The sequence below is a fragment of the Hyperoodon ampullatus genome (genome assembly GCF_949752795.1).
Source record: "Hyperoodon ampullatus genome assembly, chromosome: 12".
In the NCBI taxonomy this organism is placed as follows: domain Eukaryota; kingdom Metazoa; phylum Chordata; class Mammalia; order Artiodactyla; family Ziphiidae; genus Hyperoodon; species Hyperoodon ampullatus.
The window spans coordinates 6996803-7016354 of record NC_136925.1 but is presented as its reverse complement, the minus strand read 5'-3'; the positions used below and the strand labels follow the sequence as shown (position 1 = coordinate 7016354).

Below are 19552 nucleotides of genomic sequence, written 5' to 3'. Positions count from 1 at the left end.
ACCTATATGGGTAAAGAATCTGAAAAATAATGAATATATGTATATGCATAACTGAATCACTTTGCTGTACACCTGAAACTAACAAAACATTGTTAATCAACCATACTCCAATAAAATTTTTTATAAAACAATAAAAAAATTACATCTAATTGCTTTTCAAAAACCACAAAACTGCTTAATAAAACTTGGTTTTGTCAAATTCTGATATAACCTATTGAAATGTCCTCCATCAAAGCTTGCTTACTAATGAAACTTTGTTTAGAGAAAATTTTCATTCACTGCAAATATCTAAGAGAAGCTAGGCACGTAATTAAAACAAGCTAAAAAAACAGGTCTCCTAAATGAAGAGAGATAAAACATATATAATTTTTCACTAAACCTGTGGGGCCACAGCTTTCCACCCAGGGCTTATTCATGCACAATATCGCACTTAAAAGCCAACTTTTATGATTTTGACAAGATGAAAGAAAACATGAGAACATTTAGAAAAATCAACTATATTTAAAAATCTATGTTAAAATATATTAAATTTTTTTTGATTTTTTAAATTTAATAATTTCTGCACATCTTCTCTCTCTTCTAAGTCAAATTTAAGGATTAAAAAAAAAAAAGTTGTCAGCTGGGTCTATTACCATATTGTTTGCCTTTGAACAGAAACCTCTTAAACCACTCTCTTTCAAATTATTTTCTAGGGCAAAGGAGGAAAGACAGATCATCAGTTGTGATTAAGCAAAGATATTCTTTACTTAACTGAACAAAAATAATACGACGGAATGTGAAATCTAATAAATTATACTACAGTATATTAAACCTGAACATTTTTTGAAACCACGAATTATTGCTGAATGTTAAATTATACTTCAAAGAATAGCTATAACATTCTCATCATAATTTTTTAATTATACTTTTTTTAAATGTACAAAAAATTGCATGTCTTTTGATTCCAGGAAATTCTGAAAGTAAAAAAACTGTCATTAACATTTTAAGCCTTACTATGTGCAAGACATGACATGAAGATACAAAAGTAATCATATCTTATACTTAGTCGGTACAGTTTACACGGCCCTTTCTATTCCACAATCTGATCCTCACTAAAATCCTATAGTATTATCCTCATTTTACATAAAGAGAACATTCAGAAACTTGCCCAAGGATACACGAACAGCAGTAGCTGGAGCTACGCTAGAAGCAAGGATTTTTTACTGCAAGTCCAATGTTCCTTCTACTAAACTCCTTCTTCACCACCATAGTCAGTCCCCTTGGCCCTCCAGAAGACTATCAAAGATAGTGCACAGACACAAAGAAAATGACTATAAACATTAAGTGCTAAACTGAACAGCAAAGAGGGCAGTAAGTACTAGATGGACTAGCACTTTCTCACTGAGAAGAGGATCTGAACTGAGCCATTAAAAGGAAAAAAAGGATGGAAAAAGGCGACATATGGAGAAGCACGAGGTAGAGAGCACAGGTACATTTAAGGATGACGAGCATAAACACTTTGGATTTGTGGAGAGAGTTTTCATGTTGGAAGGAAACGAGACAACACTAAAAGGTAAACTAGATCCGTAACTACATGCTTTGTTTTACTGGTCACTGTTTATTGAATGGATATACTAAGTGTCAGACATTATAAGCACTTAACACACACCATCTCATTAAAACGTAGTCCTGAAAAGTTAATTTTTATTTTCCTCATTTTAACCTAGGAAACTGACACTTAGGGAGGTTTAGTAATTTTCCCAAGATCACGCAGCAAGAATTTGAACCCAGCTCTGCCTTTCTCCAAAACCTCTGTTCTCTCCACCATCCTATGTCCTCTTGCACAATGAACATACCATCCTTTCTGATATACAAACTAAACGCCTGCAGATTATAAGAATGAAGAAAAATCTGGGGGATAACTGTGCTTACTGTTGTTGTTAATTTGGGTGCCCAGCACCCAAACACACCTCCAAGCCCTGGGGAATTCTCCTGGTGGACAGTTTCAGAGGCAGGCAGGGCTCCCACTTCCACTTCAGAAGCCAAGGGAATAAACGAGTCCTTCCTCTCCCTAACCCCAGGAGCCAGGACAAAAGCATACATACATCAATCCCGATTGAGACTAGAGAACTAAATCTCCATATAAATGGGAGAGGAGTGGGTGTGATGAGCTCAGCAGCGGCAGCAGAAGTCTAGCAGGGAACTCAACAGCAGCTGTGGCATCTGAGCCACTGTTTCTGCTTCCAAACTTCCCTTCCTTCCCTCCTGTCTCCAAACCTGGTCCTCTAGACCTCCCATCTATTTTGTGTGAGAGCTACCCAGTCTCCTCCAATAAATCCCTTTCCCCTGTAAGCTACCCAGAGTGGGTTAATATTGCCGACAACAAAGCCTCTGAAAGCTAAATAATCCCGAGTGTTAAAAATGTCCTGCAGGAAATAAGGCAATGGGACTACCCTGGTGGCGCAGTGGTTAAAATCCACCTGCCGATGCAGGGGACACGGGTTCAATCCCTGATCCAGGAAGATTCCACATGCCATGGAGCAACTGAACCCATGAGCCACAACTACTGAAGCCCGTGCGCCTAGAGCCCATGCTCCGCAACAAGAGAAGCCACCGCAGTGAGAAGCCCGTGCACCTCAACGGAGAGCAAGCAGCCCCTGCTCACCGCAACTAGAGAAAGCTTGCATGCAGCAACGAAGACCCAACGCAGCCAAAAAATTTTTAATTAAAATTAATAAAAGGAAATAAGGAAATGGAGACAGGGAGGCTAACATAATCAAACACTTGTATTGATATAACAACAGATTTTTTAAAAAGTCTAAGGTAACAAGACTTTGATTTCTTCCTGAATACCCTGTCAAGGAAAGAATCACTTATTAACTTAATATTTACTTGAATGTCTGTGTGTTCCAGGCAAGAGGGACTCAAGCCAATACCTAACCACATGGCGCTCACTGTCTAATACAGAACACGGTCACTAAGATGGAATGGGTGTTTTGATAAAAGAAGTACAGGTACTATGGAAACACATACCTAATCCAGTATCTAGCAAATTTCTCCACGAGGGCTGACAAGTGGATGTCATCTACAGGGAGACAGTACCAAGAGGGACGATCTCTAACTGAGGGCTCAGCACAGGAACAAACCCAGGATACAAGAGTTTAGGACAAAGTTCTGAGTTAAAGATCTGGTCATCAATCAGGGGTTCTCCAGTTAAGGTACCTAATTTTTCTACAGTGTCCATTTATAAAACAGTTGGCAACCAGTAATAAGGAAAATCTAGGTCTCAGAAACCGGGAAAGTGGAACTGGATTGCAGAGTCGAAGCTAAAGGGGTAGCTTTTGTGACGAGCCACTATAAGCCAGAGCAGTGTGGCTTTGCAGTCCAGGTGACAAATTGGGGACAGAGCTGTGGAAAAGGCCATCCCAGTACTGCTGTAGAATTCTTAGAAACGACAGTATCAGAAGCTTCTGGAGATAGCACCCTCCACCAACACTGCTGCCCACACGAGGTGCAGTAACCTCAGCAGCCACCAGGAAGCTCGTGCAGTTACCATCAGGCAAGGCAGAGGAGTGAGGGGACAGGAAGGTCAAGACGGTAACCTTGCCCTAGGGGCCTAGAGCAGATTCTTTAGTTTTATAAGTCACGCTGACGCCGCTGGTGTGGCACGACAGCAGCCAACTTCCCTGCTTTGTTACTCGGAGATCTTCGGCAAAAAGAAAAGGCTGTAGAGGCTGAGCCGTGGTCCACGCTCTTGCCTCAGAGGAAGTAATGCAAGTTACACTGCTTCCTACTCAAAGCTCAAACATGAGGGACAACACTGAATTTTCCACAGAGATTACTCTGTCTGTAGACAAGGTAATTTGTATAACCCAGGCCCGAGTAGGAAAGAAGGTGGGCATTGATTGACTGGGAGAGTGAGAGGAATGGTAAAAGAGGCACAAAAAGACAGCAGGATGTTGTGGAGTACTGAACGTTTTAAAAAGTATTTAAAATGCTTCTTTTTTATTAAATTGGTAATACATCTATAAGAAAAATTCCCTTCAAAAATGCTCATCAGGGCTTCCCTGGTGGCACAGTGGTTGAGAGTCCGCCTGCCGATGCAGGGGACACGGGTTCGAGCCCTCGTCCGGGAAGATCCCACGTGCCGCTTAGAGGCTGGGCCCGTGAGCCATGGCCGCTGAGCCTGCGCGTCCGGAGCCTGTGCTCCACAACGGGAGGGGCCACAGTAGTGAGAGGCCCGCAAACCGCCAAAAAAAAAAAAAATGCTCATCAGGGCTTCCCTGGTGGCGCAGTAGTTGAGAATCTGCCTGCCAATGCAGGGGACACGGGTTCGAGCCCTGGTCTGGGAAGATCCCACAGGCCGCGGAGCAACTGGGACCGTGAGCCACAGCTACTGAGCCTGCATGTCTGGAGCCTTTGCTCCGCAACAAGAGAGGCCGCGACAGTGAGGGGCCTGCGCACCGCGATGAAGTGTGGCCCCCGCTTGCCACAACTAGAGAAAGCCCTCGCACAGAAACGAAGACCCAACACAGCCAAAAATAAATAAATAAATTAAAAAAAAAAAAAAAGCTCATCAGATAAAGGGGGTGGAGGAAAGAAATAAACATACACATTGGACAGGGAATATGGCCCCCATCCCAGCTCTACAAGGATCAAGCCATTAGCCATCACAGCTGCCCACCAACGGTGCACCCTGAGGGAAGATTCAGGATGGAAAAAAAACAGGAAGCATTCTGTGTTTTAGATACTGGCCCGAGATAGTTACGATGCACATGTAAGGTATAATTTCAGTGAGCCCAGACTCTTGCGTCTTCCCATACACAGAAAAGCACTAAAATCATTAACTTTGGATGCCTGTTCTTTGTGATTAGTCCAGCAAAGACTCCTGCACATCTTAACTCCTCCCTTACCTCTTCGGAGCAGTTTCTCAGAGCTGAGAGGCTGTGTCCTGGACTGTAGTCCTCAGTAAGATCCCCAAACAAAACTTAACTCCCAGCTTTTAGGTTATGGGTTTTTCTTCAGTCGACACATACTTAAATTATTTAGAGCCTGTTAAAAGTTAAGAGTTGAACTTTTTTTTTTAATTCAGTCACTCTTTTATTTTTGAAGATCAGCTTTTAAAAAATCAAAAGCTTGGGCTTCCCTGGTGGCGCAGTGGTTGAGAGTCCGCCTGCCAATGCAGGGGACACGGGTTCGTGCTCCGGTCCGGGAAGATCCCACATGCCGCGGAGCGGCTGGGCCCGTAAGCCATGGCCGCTGAGCCTGCACGTCCGGAGCCTGTGCTCTGCAACGGGAGAGGCCACAACAGTGAGAGGCCCACGTACCACAAAAAAAAAAAAAAAAAAAAAAAAAAAAAATCAAAAGCTTAGTTCTAAACTGATAGCTATAGAACATGCTCAATCCTTTATATCCTAACAAAATTCTATGGGTCACATGAAATCTGCTGCATGTTTCTGTAGGTTAAAGAATCTGAGTGGGAGCCACAGAAAAGATGTTTACTTCGAATTCAATCAGTAAGTCTCATGCTCACAGGTGGAAACGATAAATGAATGAATTAGGTGATATACAAAGGTAAACTATCTTTGAAGAAAGAATAGCAATAGAAAAACTAGCTATTATTTCCCAAATGTCTACTCCATACCAGAACTATTTTAATCTTTTACAGAGACATTGAGATTCAGGGGTTAAATGACTGCCCAAAGCCAATCAGCTAGTATGTGACTATTAGTAGTTTCCTAGGGCTGGTGAAACAAAATACCACAAACTGGGTGTCTTAGAACAAGAGAAATTTCCTCGCTCACAGTTCTGGAGGCTAGAAGTCTGAATTCAAGGTGTCAGCAGGGCTACTCTCCCTCTGAGACTCTGGGGAGAAACCATCCTTGCCTCCTGCTAGCTTCTGGCAGTGGCCGGCATTCCTTGGTTTGCAGCTGCATCACACCACCTCCGTCTCTGCTGTTACACAGTCCTCCCCATGTCCCCGTCTTCACATCGTCTTCCCTCTGTGCCTGTCTCTTCTTACAGGGACACAAGTCACACTGGATAGGAGCCCACCCGAAGAACCTCATCTTGATTACATTTGCAATGCCTCGATTTCCAAATAGAGTCACATCCACAGGTGCTAGGAGTTAAGATTTCAGCACATCCTTCACTGGGACACAGTTCAACCCACGACAGTGACATAATCGTATCTGTCTCGCTCCGAAGCTGCTGTTCTTTCCACAGACTGAGCTGCTGCCTCTCGTTAATCCTGAACAACAGGTGCCACACGATAATTTAGAAATATGGAAGTCAATTTAAAAGACATTATATTTTAAAAATAAAATTGGCACCGTTCATGAATATGCTGATGTTTTAAACAGTACTACCAAATCTTCAGAGTTTTCACCTAAAATACAGATCAAAAACAACTTTGTTATGATAGGTAGATGTCATTCTAGCACCATCTTAACTTTTTGAATCTGAAATAGAAGTTTATAATATAAATTTACATACACCAAGTTTTTATATCTGGCATTTAATGCATCTCTACAAATGAAGAAGTAAATTCCAACCTGAAGTTGTAGTTTACCCCTTAAAACTCTTACAAAAGTATCAAGTTATAGAAACTGCCTAGGACAGAACTGATGAAAAGGGCTTTGCTAATTACGCTCCGATCTATGTACTAGGGCAGATCAAAGGAACAGATGCGCAGTTAATATGAGTAAAGCAGGGCTTTTATTGTAAGGAAATGCATGGTCTTCTCCATATAAAACGCTGTTTTTGTATAGTCAGGTAACTGATGTTCCAGCACGAGTGGCTGTTACCTCTGTCTCCAGTGCTACTCTCTGACGATAACCTCATGCTAACCTCGTGCCATATTTCATACATTACACTCTCCTCTCTGAACCATCACTGGTCTCATTTTCACCCCCCAGTCCCATTTTCATATCCCTAGATGTATTCATTTGGTTGCATTTCTTCCTTCCCACTTGAAGCTCTTACCATCTCTCTCTATTTCAAATCCACAGTGATCTTTCCAAAACTAAGTCAGACACATGGGATTTGTTATCTGGGGCAGGGAGTGAGGGGTGTGCATTACGCGTCACTAAAAACTTTACTTAAAAAAAATCACCAGTGATGATCCCCTGAACCCCATAATCTCACGCCCAACTGTGGTCTTTTGATGCCTATAAATGGTACCACCATTGTCCCAAGCATCCAAGCTCAAAGTCTTGGCATCCTCTTGGGAATCAGCACCCAAGTTCTGTCAATTCTTCCTCAGCAATATGCTTAGTATCCGTGAACTTGACTCTCACTTCTTCCAGTACAAATCAAGCTTTGAGACTTCATCCCAGTTCTTTAAAAGGGAAAAGAAAAAGGACATTCTATCGTTTTAAAAATCAAGGAAAAAAAATTAATTTCTAAAAACGTTTTCAAAGTTAAATATAATTGTATATAATGTGAGACCTGACAGCTTAGAACAATAGCCAACTTACTCAGCATAGTGATGCACAACGTTATGAAATGTCACATAATCATTCTTACATTTTAATTAATTTAGAAATTAAACTACAAATCCATGTAATTGGAGGTTGGTCTATGGTTTCCAGCTTTTCAGAACTAATAAGTATACAACAGTACCTCCGTCTAAAATAAGCATCAAAAAATTCTGCCATTTTTAAAATCATCATCATCCCTCTTCTGCTTGTAGCATTTGCCAAAAAACTTGTCTGCTAATTTTTTACTGTTCTGAATTACTGTTCAATAAGCAAATCTGTTTGCCTTCAGATATGGATGGATATCATAGTTATACATGTTTGATCTTGCAGTATTATATATATCATTTTCCTTGAAAATGGAAAGGGGAGAAATCAGGGAAGACTTTCCATAGTGTTGACAGGAACGAAATTTGAAAACCATGGTAGAACAAGAAAAGGAAGGACATTTCAGGTAGATCTAGCAGCATGCCACATCCCATAAACGACAGCAGTTTGCTATGGTTAGAGCAAAGGGCAGGGGAGTGGCAGGAGATGAGGCCAGAGAAACAGAAGGTAGCCTATCATGAAGAAAGCTACATTCCACATTAAGGGTTTTGAACATTATCCTGAATGCTACAGGGAGACATACAATAAATTTTAAGCAAGAGAATGAAAGATTCAGATTAGGCTGTTTAAAAGATCACTCTGGCAGTAACATGCAGAAAGACTAAAGAAAATGCCAGACTAGAACGAAAAACAAAAAAAAAAGAATGCTACTGCAATAATCCAGATGAGAAATGTTAAGAATATAAACTAAGAAAAAGGCAGTAGTAATGGGAAAAAAGATTTTTAAAATATAGAGAGGGCTTCCCTGGTGGCGCAGTGGTTGAGAGTCCGCCTGCCAATGCAGGGGACACGGGTTCGTGCCCCGGTCCGGGAACATCCCACATGCCGCGGAGCGGCTGGGCCCGTGGGCCATGGCCGCTGAGCCTGCGCATCCGGAGCCTGTGCTCCGCAACGGGAGAGGCCACAACAGTGAGAGGCCCACGTACCACAAAAATATATATATATAGAGAGAGAGAGAGAAAGTAAAACCTAGAGAACTTAACGCCTAGAGATGGGATGATAAGTGTAGGTAGACTTCCAGAGTTTCTGGCTTGAAAACCCATGTGGACAGTGACACCATTCACTGCAGGACTGCTCCTTTCATGCGGTAAACTCAAAAGCCAGCCCTCAGTCCTCCACTTTCGTGAACTATCAGTGCTGGGCATGGTTACTCACACACTCCACCCTGACATGGGCTTCCAGAACATCACACTGCCCTTGGGTTTCACCTGCCTCGCTGGCTGCTCCTTTCCAGTCTCCCGTGCTAGTTCCTCCTCATCTCCCCAACTTCTATAAACACTGGAGTGACTCAGGGCTTTCTTTGGATGTTCTCACTTTTTTTGACCTATAATCACTCTTTTGACTTCATTCCGTCTTATGTCTTTGTATATCATCTACGCTGATGAATCCTCAATGCTTAAACCCAGTCTCAACCTTCCCCCTAAACTCTAGCCTCATATATTCAATTGTCTACTCATTATTTCCGACTTGGATGTTTAAAAGGCATCTCATTGTAACAAGTTAAAAACAGAACTCTTTACTCAGATTCTCACACCCCAACCCCCTACTATCACTCGAAAACTTTTTCTACAGTCTTCCCCATCTTGATAAATTGAAGCCGAGTTTCCCTAAAACCGTGTTCCCTTACTGAGTTTATGATTAATCTCTCTCTCCAAAGCTTTATTCCCTTTGTTGTCCCCTCTGACCTCAATTCTGTGCCAAGTGAACACTAACCATCCAGAGTCAGATGACTAAGATTGCTGTTGTCGATAACATCCTTCATGTACTGGGGCTTCCCTGGTGGTGCAGTGGTTGAGAGTCTGCCTGCTAATGCAGGGGACGCGGGTTCAAGCCCTGGTCTGGGAGGATCCCACATGCCGCGCAGAGGCTAGGCCCGTGAGCCACAGCTACTGAGTCTGTGCGTCTGGAGCCTGTGCTCCTCAAGAGAGGCCGCGATAGTGAGAGGCCCATGCACCGCGATGAAGAGTGGCCCCCGCTTGCCACAACTAGAGAAAGCCCTCGCACAGAAACGAAGACCCAACACAGCAAAAATAAATAAATAAATAAACTCCTACCCCCAACATCTTCTAAAAAAAAAAACAAAAAAAAATTGTAGTCTCCTCAGCTGTAAACCAGGGACAATAGCGCCTACCTCATAAAGTCACTGCACTCAATAAAATGATCAGCCTTCTACTGGAGTTTGAAAAAAAAAAAATCCTTCATGTACTAAAATTTTTGTTGTAGATACCATCACTAACACACAAACTCAGGCTGTGTCTCCAGGGCAAGATGAGCCTACAGACCCCCAAGCCATGGACCACCTGGCCAGAGAACTGTAAACCAAAGATATCCTGATTCCCAAAACCGTTCTGCCCCTTTAAAACATCCCTAACTCAGAGACCGAGTTGGAGTGGATCTGAGGCCTGTCTCCCATGCCCTTGCATGGCACCCTGCAAATAAACCCCTACACTTTGCTGCAAATGCTTGCTGTCAGAGTTTGTCTTTCTGTAACCAGGCACACAAGCCCTCGCTTGGTTACAAAATTACAATTCCATCCTTCCAATGCAGGCCAAAATATCTTAGAGTTATCTTTGATTCTACAATTTCTCTCACACCCGACACATCCACTACATGAGAAAATTCTATTAGCTCTACTTTCATAACACATCCTAGATCTAACTGCTCTTCTAATAGCCGTTCTACGGTGGACACCATCATCTCATTGAAACAGGAGGGAAGGGGGTAGGGCACAACCTTTAAAAGAATGACACAGCCCAAGGACACAACATAAACTTATTTAGAACCAAACAGATCCAAGATGGCGGACAAGTCGACTTCCACTAGACCTTGAGCCTCAGTATACACTCACTGTTACACATCAGCAAGCTAAATGACACACCCACAGGCGCCAGGACAGTTCCAAGGCCGACCACAAAAGTCCAAAAGTGGGCAGTGGCCCAATTCCTAGAAATTCCCACTCCCTCCCCAAAATAGCTGGAATATTCCTCTGACTCATTAGCCTATGAAATAAATTACCCACCCCTATAAAAACTGACCACCCCATACCCTGGTGCCGCTCTCGCCTTCTGAGATGGCCCACACTCTGTCTGTGGGGTGTGCTTCCCCCAAGCCCACTCCCAAGTCCTGAGACCGGGTGTGTGACCTCAGTTAAAAGACCATGGGTTCAAGTCTCAGTCTGGGTTTTGGCTGCGTTCGAGTTCCGGCGCGTGGGTTCAGGTCCCAATCTAAGTTAGACAGTTTCATCATTATCAAATACCCAGTCTATCCACAACATGGCACCAGCTTATTTACCCTTACTCCACTTTCTCTAGACACCTTTTGATTTCCTGCCACTACAGTTTTGTTCATATAAATCTCCTTTCTTGGAATGCATCCAACCTCCTCTTTAGAAGTGCTGTTTATCCTTCAAGTTCCAGCTCAAAGCCCACTTCCACCACAAAGTCTTCCATAGTTATTAGAGACAGATGCAATATTGTCTTCTTTTGGACCACTAAGGCATATTCTTTCTGTCTGTGCCACTCATCTAGCAATGCTTGGTTTTCCTTTAATATGTATGTTTCATCTCCCCCCAAAAGATTCCAGGTTCAGGTACCTTAAGAAGGGTTCTCTGTTTGAGGGGGAAGGAAAAAAAAAACGAGTCCCTGTCCACAAACTTTTTTCTGTCGCCCACTATGGCCAGAGCAGCACTTTACATACAGAAAATGCTCAATGTTGATTAAAACTCTTGGGCTTCCCTGGTGGCGCGGTGGTTGAGAATCTGCCTGCCAATGCAGGGGACACAGGTTCGAGCCCTGGTCTGGGAGGATCCCACATGCCGCGGAACAACTAGGTCCGTGAGCCACAACTACTGAGTCTGCGCGTCTGGACCCTGTGCTCCACAACAAGAGAGGCCGCAATAGTGAGAGGCCCGCGCACCGCGATGAAGAGTGGCTCCCGCTTGCCACAACTGGAGAAAGCCCTCGCACAGAAACGAAGACCCAACACAGCCATAAATGAATGAATGAATGAATGAATAAATAAATAAATAAATAAATAAAATATACATTTAAAAAAAAAAATCTTGATAAATTTAACTCAGTCTGTGAGTTTTTACCATCAAAAGACCACTATATCCTTCATGAGCTAAAATTCAAGGGCAGCCTGGCCTAATGTCCAGATTGTAATAAAATCCACTTGGGTATAAAAACAAAGTTTGTGGACGTGGGAGTGCAGGTATCTCTTCGAGATACTGATTTGATTTCCTTTAAATATATACCTAGTGGACGTGCTAGATCTTATGGCAGTTCTATATTTTAATTTTTTGAGCAACCTCCATACTCTTGTCCATAATGGCTGTACGAATTTACATCGCACAAGAGTCCCGTGTTTTCTACACCCTCACCAACACTTGTTATCGCTTGTCTTTTTTTTTTTTTTTTTTTTTTTTTTTTTTTTTTTTTTTTTTTTTTTTTTTTTGTTGCTGTACGTGGGCCTCTCACTGTTGTGGCGTCTCCTGTTGCGGAGCACAGGCTCCGGACGCGCAGGCTCAGCGGCCATGGCTTACGGGCCCAGCCGCTCCGCGGCATGTGGGATCTTCCCAGACCGGGGCACGAACGCACGTCCCCTGCATCGGCAGGCGGACTCTCAACCACTGCGCCACCAGGGAGGCCCTCGCTTGTCTTTTTAATAAGAGAGTAACTATGGGAAGTGATGGACGTGTTAATTAGCTTTATTATGGTGATTATTTTACAGTATATACATATATCAAGCCATCACAATGAACACTGTAAGTAAATACAATTTTTGTCAATTGTAACCTTAATAAAGGTAGGGGAAAAAAGCTTATACTAAAGATAATAGTTCATAACTTATCCTAGAAAGAAAGAGGCTGCCAGGTGGGAGAGGAACTACAGTTCCCTTATTTTTAAAAATTAATGCCTGTTAAATGTCAAAAGCATACAAGGCACAGTGCAGAATACAATGATAAACTGGAGACCTGCCAATAGCTTAAATTCAAAACACAAAGAGCCAGAGGCAAAACAGAACAACAGATGGAGACGACTGGATTAGTTTAAGAGTTATCATATTTCTCAACTTTGTTCTGCTACCATTGTAATTGCTCTCCTAAATCGAACTGGCAATTCTTCTTAGTAATTCTAAAAATACATCCCATTCTTAAGAAACTGACTGAATTTAATGCGGTGGAAAAGGAGGAATCTGAAGGACATGCCATTTTTACCCTGCATAAGAACTGGAGAACTTCCATTTTTGAATGTAAATCTGTCTTAAAGGAAATCAATATAATACCTAAACAGGTCGCTCAACAAAATGCTGAGTAATAAGGTAAATCATTTTAAGTATTAATTAGATTAAATTTAAAACGGCATTCTTAAGTACCCCTTTGAACTGATTCCACACTAAGGAATTTATCTTTAAAAGATAAAAATTAAAAAATAAAAGATAAAAATAAAAAAGAATTATTTGTCCTTTCTAGAGGCTCTAATGAAGACAAAAGGTAATTAAGGTAAAAATCTCAAAAACAATTTTCTTTAGTTCCTTCAACTTTATCTGACTGTGACAAAGAAATGAAGAATGATATTACCTGTGCCAAGGTTAATGGTAAATTCAGCTAAGATATTCTACATCTATTTGTACAAAGAAGGTAGAACACAAGCAATTATCAGTAATCACTACACTTACCTTGAAAAGATTATTGAGGATCAGAATGTATAAGTTAAACACTGCTATTTTTGTAACAACTGCTAAATTTACCAGTATGTCTCTTTAAAACTCTAAGTCAGGGCTTCCCTGGTGGCTCAGTGGTTGAGAGTCCGCCTGCCGATGCAGGGGACACGGGTTCGTGCCCGGTCCGGGAAGATCCCACATGCCACGGAGCAGCTGGGCTGCTGAGCCTGCGCGTCCGGAGCCTGTGCTCCGCAACGGGAGAGGCCACAGCAGTGAGAGGCCCGAAAAACTCTAAGTCAAGGGTAGGAAAGTCTTTTCTGTAAGGAGGCAGAAAGTAAATATTTTAGGCTTTGCAAACCAAGAGGATATTTGTAGGTTCTTATATAACAGAAAGAAAACAAATTTGCACAAACTTTTATTGATGAAATTCAACATATAATAACAATTGTGTACAATTTTCTGGTAACACAGATCTACTGGTAAGAATAAAATTCTTTTGGGGGGGTAACATTTCGCATTATCGGAGTTCAAAGTTAGTGTTCCCTGTCATCAAACTCAATTGCAAATGTTCATCTGTAAAACCATTCTCAGTTCCTGGCTTCACGAAAATGGTCTGGCTAGCCATATTTACTTGGTCGTGCCTTGCCCTAAGTACTAAAGTTACATGAGAAGCAAATAATAACACTAACACCACAAACCTCTTAATTTCCAAGAGTCAACTTCTAAGTCAACTTCTAAGCAACTGCAATCCATTTGACTATTAAAATCTTTACACTTGTCTAATTTTTAGTGCCTAATCCACTAAAATTTGACGAAAATGTATGTTGAACACTTTGGCAATATTAATTTGAAGTAAATGTTTAGTTTTAAGTTTATACTGACTATCACCCAGAATAACGTCCTCACCTGATCCTAACCATTAATTTACAGCTCTATAGGACTTCCTATATAGGTGGCGCAGTGGTTAAGAATCCACCTGCCAATGCAGGGGACACAGGTTCGAGGCCTGGTCCGGGAAGATCCCACATGCCGCAGAGCAACTAAGCCCATGCGCTACAACTACTGAGCCTACGCTCTAGAGCCCGCGAGCCACAACTACTGAGCCCACGTGCCACAACTACTGAGCCCGCGTGCCTAGAGCCCGTGCTCCGCAACAAGGGAAGCCCCCGCCAGGAGCAGCCCGCATGCCGCAACAGAGTAGCCCCTGCTCGCTGCAACTAGAGAAAGCCCGCACGCAGCAACGAAGACCCAACGCAGCCAAAAATAAGTTAATTAATTTCAAAAAAAATTTACAACTATATAACTTCACACTGATAAATTTGTGAAATTGCAAAAATTAAGAATACCTCCTACCTGTTTCAAGTTAGCCCCATTCAATTAATATCTCTGCCTCACCAACAAGGGCCCTCAACTAGAAAAACACTACCTTTATGGTAGAAAGATGTGCCTGACTCCTGCAATTGCCAAATTACAGAAAATATTCATTCCTTGCTGCTAATAAATGAAGATATTAAGTCTTAGTCTTAACGAGATATTAAATATTTAAAATATTTTCTTATGAATGATAAAATTAACTTTAGTTTTCTAATAACTTTATTAGATTATGGAAAATCTAAAAACCAACTAAACAAGATATATACACCTAATGGGGGGAGGAGATATCCTTCCAAATATAAGCATTAAAAATTTTAAATACCTTTTTTACTCCCTTTTTAGGAGAGTCCAACATGTTTTACAAGAGTAGTAATTTTTTAGTATAAAATTTCTGGGAAAAGGATGAAGACCCTCTGATTTTTATACCTAAAAAGTCTGGATTTCTGATCTTAGCACTTTAAGCTATATTACAAAAGCATTCTGGGGGCTTCCCTGGTGGCGCAGTGGGTGGGAATCTGCCTGCCAATGCAGGGGACACGGGTTTGATCCCTGGCCCGGGAAGATTCCCACATGCCGCGGAGTAACTAAGCCCGTGCGCCACAACTACTGAGCCTGCGCTCTAGAGCCTGTGCTCTGCAACAAGAGAAGCCACGACAATGAGAAGCCCGCGCACCACTCGCTGCAACTAGAGAAAGCCCGCACACAGAACAAAGACCCAACACAGCCAAAAATAAAAACAAATAAATAAATAAATTTTTTTAAAAAAGCATTCTGATTGGACAAGTCTCCTTTGGCCTAGTAATTTGATGTATTGATAATACAGCAATACAAGTTCTTAAAATTTTCAATAATGAGGCAATAGGCTAAAGAGCTGTGAGCAACTTATAGTATGGAAGTGAACGTTGCCAAGAACTTCTCATTACACATTTACTTTTAATAACCCTCAACATATTTTATTACTAAACTAGTGGCTGACAAAGGGTGGACGGCAGTCGGAAACACGCATGTGTGTTTTGGGAAAGCTCCCTAGGTTTTTCTAATAACTCCAGACCCAATTCTGAACGAATTCCCCACATAATCAACAAATTTTTAAAAATTTATTCTATTTGCATAACTGTATGGTACAAAATTCCTAATCATTCCTAATTTTCATTTCCTCTGGTTCCAAAGGTGATAAAATTTGAATATGCAGCATTTTTCTTTAAATCACATTAAAGTTGGAAGTCACAGAATATTAGAGTTGAACAGCCTCTTAGAGACCACCTAGTCTGAATCTTTTGGCTCTTCAAGTAAAATGAAAATCGAGACTCAAAAATATGCCTAAGATCACAAACTAGGGAGTAAAAGTTGGGACTTCAACTCTAATGCCTTGACTCTTAACTTTAGTGCCCTTCTAACTAGATCAAGCTGCAGAAGACTCTTCAGGCAACTTGAAATCAGAATTCTATACATGAGAACTAATTAAGAAATTTCCTACTCAGTGCTCTGTGGTGACCTAAATGGGAAGGAAATCCAAAAAAGAGGGGATATATGTATACATATAGCTGATTCACTTTGCTGTACAGCAGAAACTAATACAACATTGTAAAGCAACTATACTCCAATAAAAATTAATTTAAAAAAAATTTTTTAAAGAAATTTCCATTTCACCAACTACTTGGTGTGAAGAACTGTATTTTATTTCAGAATCCGAAAGTGTTAAAGAAAGTAAACGTTTATCTTCATAGTATAGTAAATATCTATAGAAGGTGAGTTCTGATAATTTAGTAAATACTCATCATATAAAATTCCAAACTATTGCTACTTTCATCTTAATATCCTAAGAAGTTTCAAGGGCTTCCCTGACAGTCCAGTGGTTAAGACTTTACCTTCTTATGCAGGGGGTGCGGGTTCAATACCTGGTGGGAGAGTTAAGATCCCACATGCCTCGTGGCCAAAAAACCAAAACAGAAAACAGAAGCAATATAGTAACAAACTCAATGGAGACTTTAAAAATGGTCCACATCAGAAAAATCTTAAAAAAAAAAAATCCTAAGAAGTTTAAATAAGATGATGAAATTTCTAATGTTAAATTTTCTTCTACTTAATTACTAACATTGCAGTAAGGGTCCTAGTGTAGTGTGAAAGCTTAGGACTGAAAATCAAGACATCTGGGTTTGGTTTCTGTCTCAATTTTACAATACTCTTCTAGCTTACTAGCAAATACCAACCCCTCTGACTCCATTTCTCATCTCCTGATTCGGGGTCAGCACAATAATAGTAACTATTGTACAAACTTAGTGGCAGGAATATTATCTATATTGTTTCTAATTCTCACATTTCACAAGATAGGCATTATTTACCGATTTTACAGGTGAGGAAACTGAGGCTCAGAGAGATTATGTTTTCCAATAAGCTGAGCTACTTAGTGGCTGAGCTGGAATTTAAACCCAGCTCTGCCTGACTCCTGCCTAGAGCCCATGGTCCTTGTATTACACCACTTTGCTCACATCCTGATATGTGTGGTCCTCGTAGAGTTGGGAGAACAAGAAGTACTACATTTGAAGACCTACTAGGAGATAAAAATGATAAAACCAAACTTTATGCTGAAAAAAAAAAATACTGTGTTACTTTCTTTAGTTATTAAACTGAAAATGAGTTTTTAGTAAAAGATTTAAAAACTAGGCTATAGATATTGTACAATTCTTATTACTATTATAACACAGAAATGAGCACTGTACAATTAAAAAATATAACGATTTTGCTTTTACAGGTAACACTGTGAATTAAACTGGAAAGTATGCCTATTCCTGTAGTTGAAATAAAATTGCTTTGAAAGCCCTATTAAAAAGCATGCATAATTTTTAAGTATTTAATAAAATTAGAGGGGAAAAAAATGACACAATCTGATAGAACAGAAGCAATCAAGAGAACTTTGTACCAGCCCCTTCCCTTTCGAACAGATAAAAATATTTCTCAGATATTCAAGAAAAGTGGATGAGCAGATGTTTAATACTGGACATCTACACAAAGTATTTACAACCTGTATCAACCTATGTTCACCACTGCAGATGGATGAAGATACTATGATTGTTTCTCTGACAAAAGTCAACATGCTTCCCCAAGTTTCTCTAACACGTCTTATAAAAGTAAAATGTTCAGGGCTTCCCTGGTGGCGCAGTGGTTGAGAGTCCGCCTGCCGATGCGGGGGACACGGGTTCGTGCCCCGATCCCGGAAGATCCCACATGCCGCGGAGCGGCTGGGCCCGCGAGCCATGGCCGCGGAGCCAGTGTGTCCGGAGCCTGTGCTCCGCAACGGGAGAGGCCACAGCAGTGAGAGGCCCGCGTACAGCAAAAAAAAAAAAAAAAAAAAAAAAAAAAAAAGTAAAATGTTCAGCAGACAATTCACAAATTATTCTCTGTGTTACGGTTGTTGACTTTTTTTTTTTTTTTAAGTTTGGGGGGGAAAAAAACTAGGGCGAATGTAGGGCATGGTTATTAATCAATGTAGCCTAAAGGCAAAACCGGAACTGAAGTTTCAGGTTACCTTTTACCTCGTGCCCTATAACTAAAAGCATCTATTAACTCAGAAGGTACTGTACACACCTCGGTCACACGTCCTAATATGTGATCTGGTAACATGACAGCTTCTTGACATAAAAATCATCAATGCCTCTATGACTCTGGGTCTTTTCCCCAACAATGGCCAAGGTGTTAATCTCCGTGTCCCGGGATAATCCCCACACAGGTAACGACACTCTGGACGTGTCAACTCTCCTGGCGTTTTATCTCCACATAACTTCTTTCCACTTCTCTTTTTCTTTGCTTCTTTTTTCCACCGCCGTTGGAGGTTAAAACCACACACACCGCCCAGGAAAGGGGCGCTCTTCCCCCGACCCACACTCTGCATTAAACATTCATTCCCTCTCTAACCCGGTAAACAGCGAGAGGAAGCGCGGGCAAAACTGCAAATTCAGAAAACCCGTAGGAAGAGAAAGAGGAAACTGAGGAAGAAAGAAGGTGGGGGAGGGCGGGGCCCGCCTGTCAAGCCCCGGGACCCGAGGAAGGAGTGGGGCCGGCGGGGGGACCCCGCTCCCCGGCGGCGCCAACTCCCACCGCCGCTGCCTCCCGTCCGCTCACCTCGATCTCGCGGATGTTGTTGGAGGTGACGAAGATGCCGATGCCAATGGGGATGAAGATGAGGCCGATGATGAAGAAGGTGGGGAGCACCGTGCCGGCGGTAAGAATGGGCTGCCAAGCCGGCAGCCGTTGCTGTTTGAAGGCCGTGTTATCCGGTCTCCGGTTCTTAGCGGTGCCCCCGGGAGCACACGGGGGCCCACCATCCACTTCATCCTTCGCGTTATAGTTCATCGCCATCGACCCCCAGGGCGCGGCTCCGCGACGCGCAGGTGGACCGCCCAGCTGACCCGCCTTCTGACCCTGACAGAAGACGCGCAGGCGCAGGCGCCGCCGCCGCCGCCGCCGCCGCCGCCGCCGCAGCCGCCGCAGCCGCCACCTCGGCTGTAAAGGCGGAAGAGGCGGGACATCCTTCCGCAGACTGCCGCCGACCGGAAGCGGGACTCGGCTGGGGACGCCAGAGGGAGGGAGAGAGGAAGGAGGGAGAATCCTGAGGGACGAGGGGAGGGGAAAAGGGAGGAGGGTAGAAGGGGGAGGGAGAAGGCGGACGCCCCCTGGTCATCGGCCCTGTGACGACAAAGTGAGGGCGTCTGTCCCTAGAGCGTGAAGCTGCGTTGGCGCCTGCCAGGCCCCGGCTGAGTGGGGCGAAGAGGCCTCGGCCATTGCGCCACAGGCGCGTCTTCGCTCCGCTCGCGGAAGCTTCGGTTCGCACGCAGCTGCCGGCCCTTCGCCCCTTTCCCTCTCCCCACTGATCACAAACTAGTTTGTTTTCCATGCTCTCTGAGTCTGCTTCTTTTTGTTATATTAACTAGTTTGTTTTATCGTTTAAGTTC

At 42.5% G+C, this 19552-nt stretch overlaps 1 protein-coding gene across 2 annotated transcripts in view; it reads right to left on the bottom strand.

The window, feature by feature from the left end:
- TMEM30A (transmembrane protein 30A) overlaps positions 1–18959 on the bottom strand; it is a gene marked incomplete at both ends in the record, with an annotated part of 42616 nt that extends 23657 nt beyond the window's left edge. For both annotated transcript variants that reach the window (XM_079716573.1, XM_079716574.1), the window contains one exon: positions 18723–18959. In XM_079716573.1, the coding sequence (XP_079572699.1) occupies positions 18723–18959 (237 nt within the window). The remainder of the gene's footprint in view (positions 1–18722) is intronic.
- Positions 18960–19552: the final 593 nt, after the last annotated feature.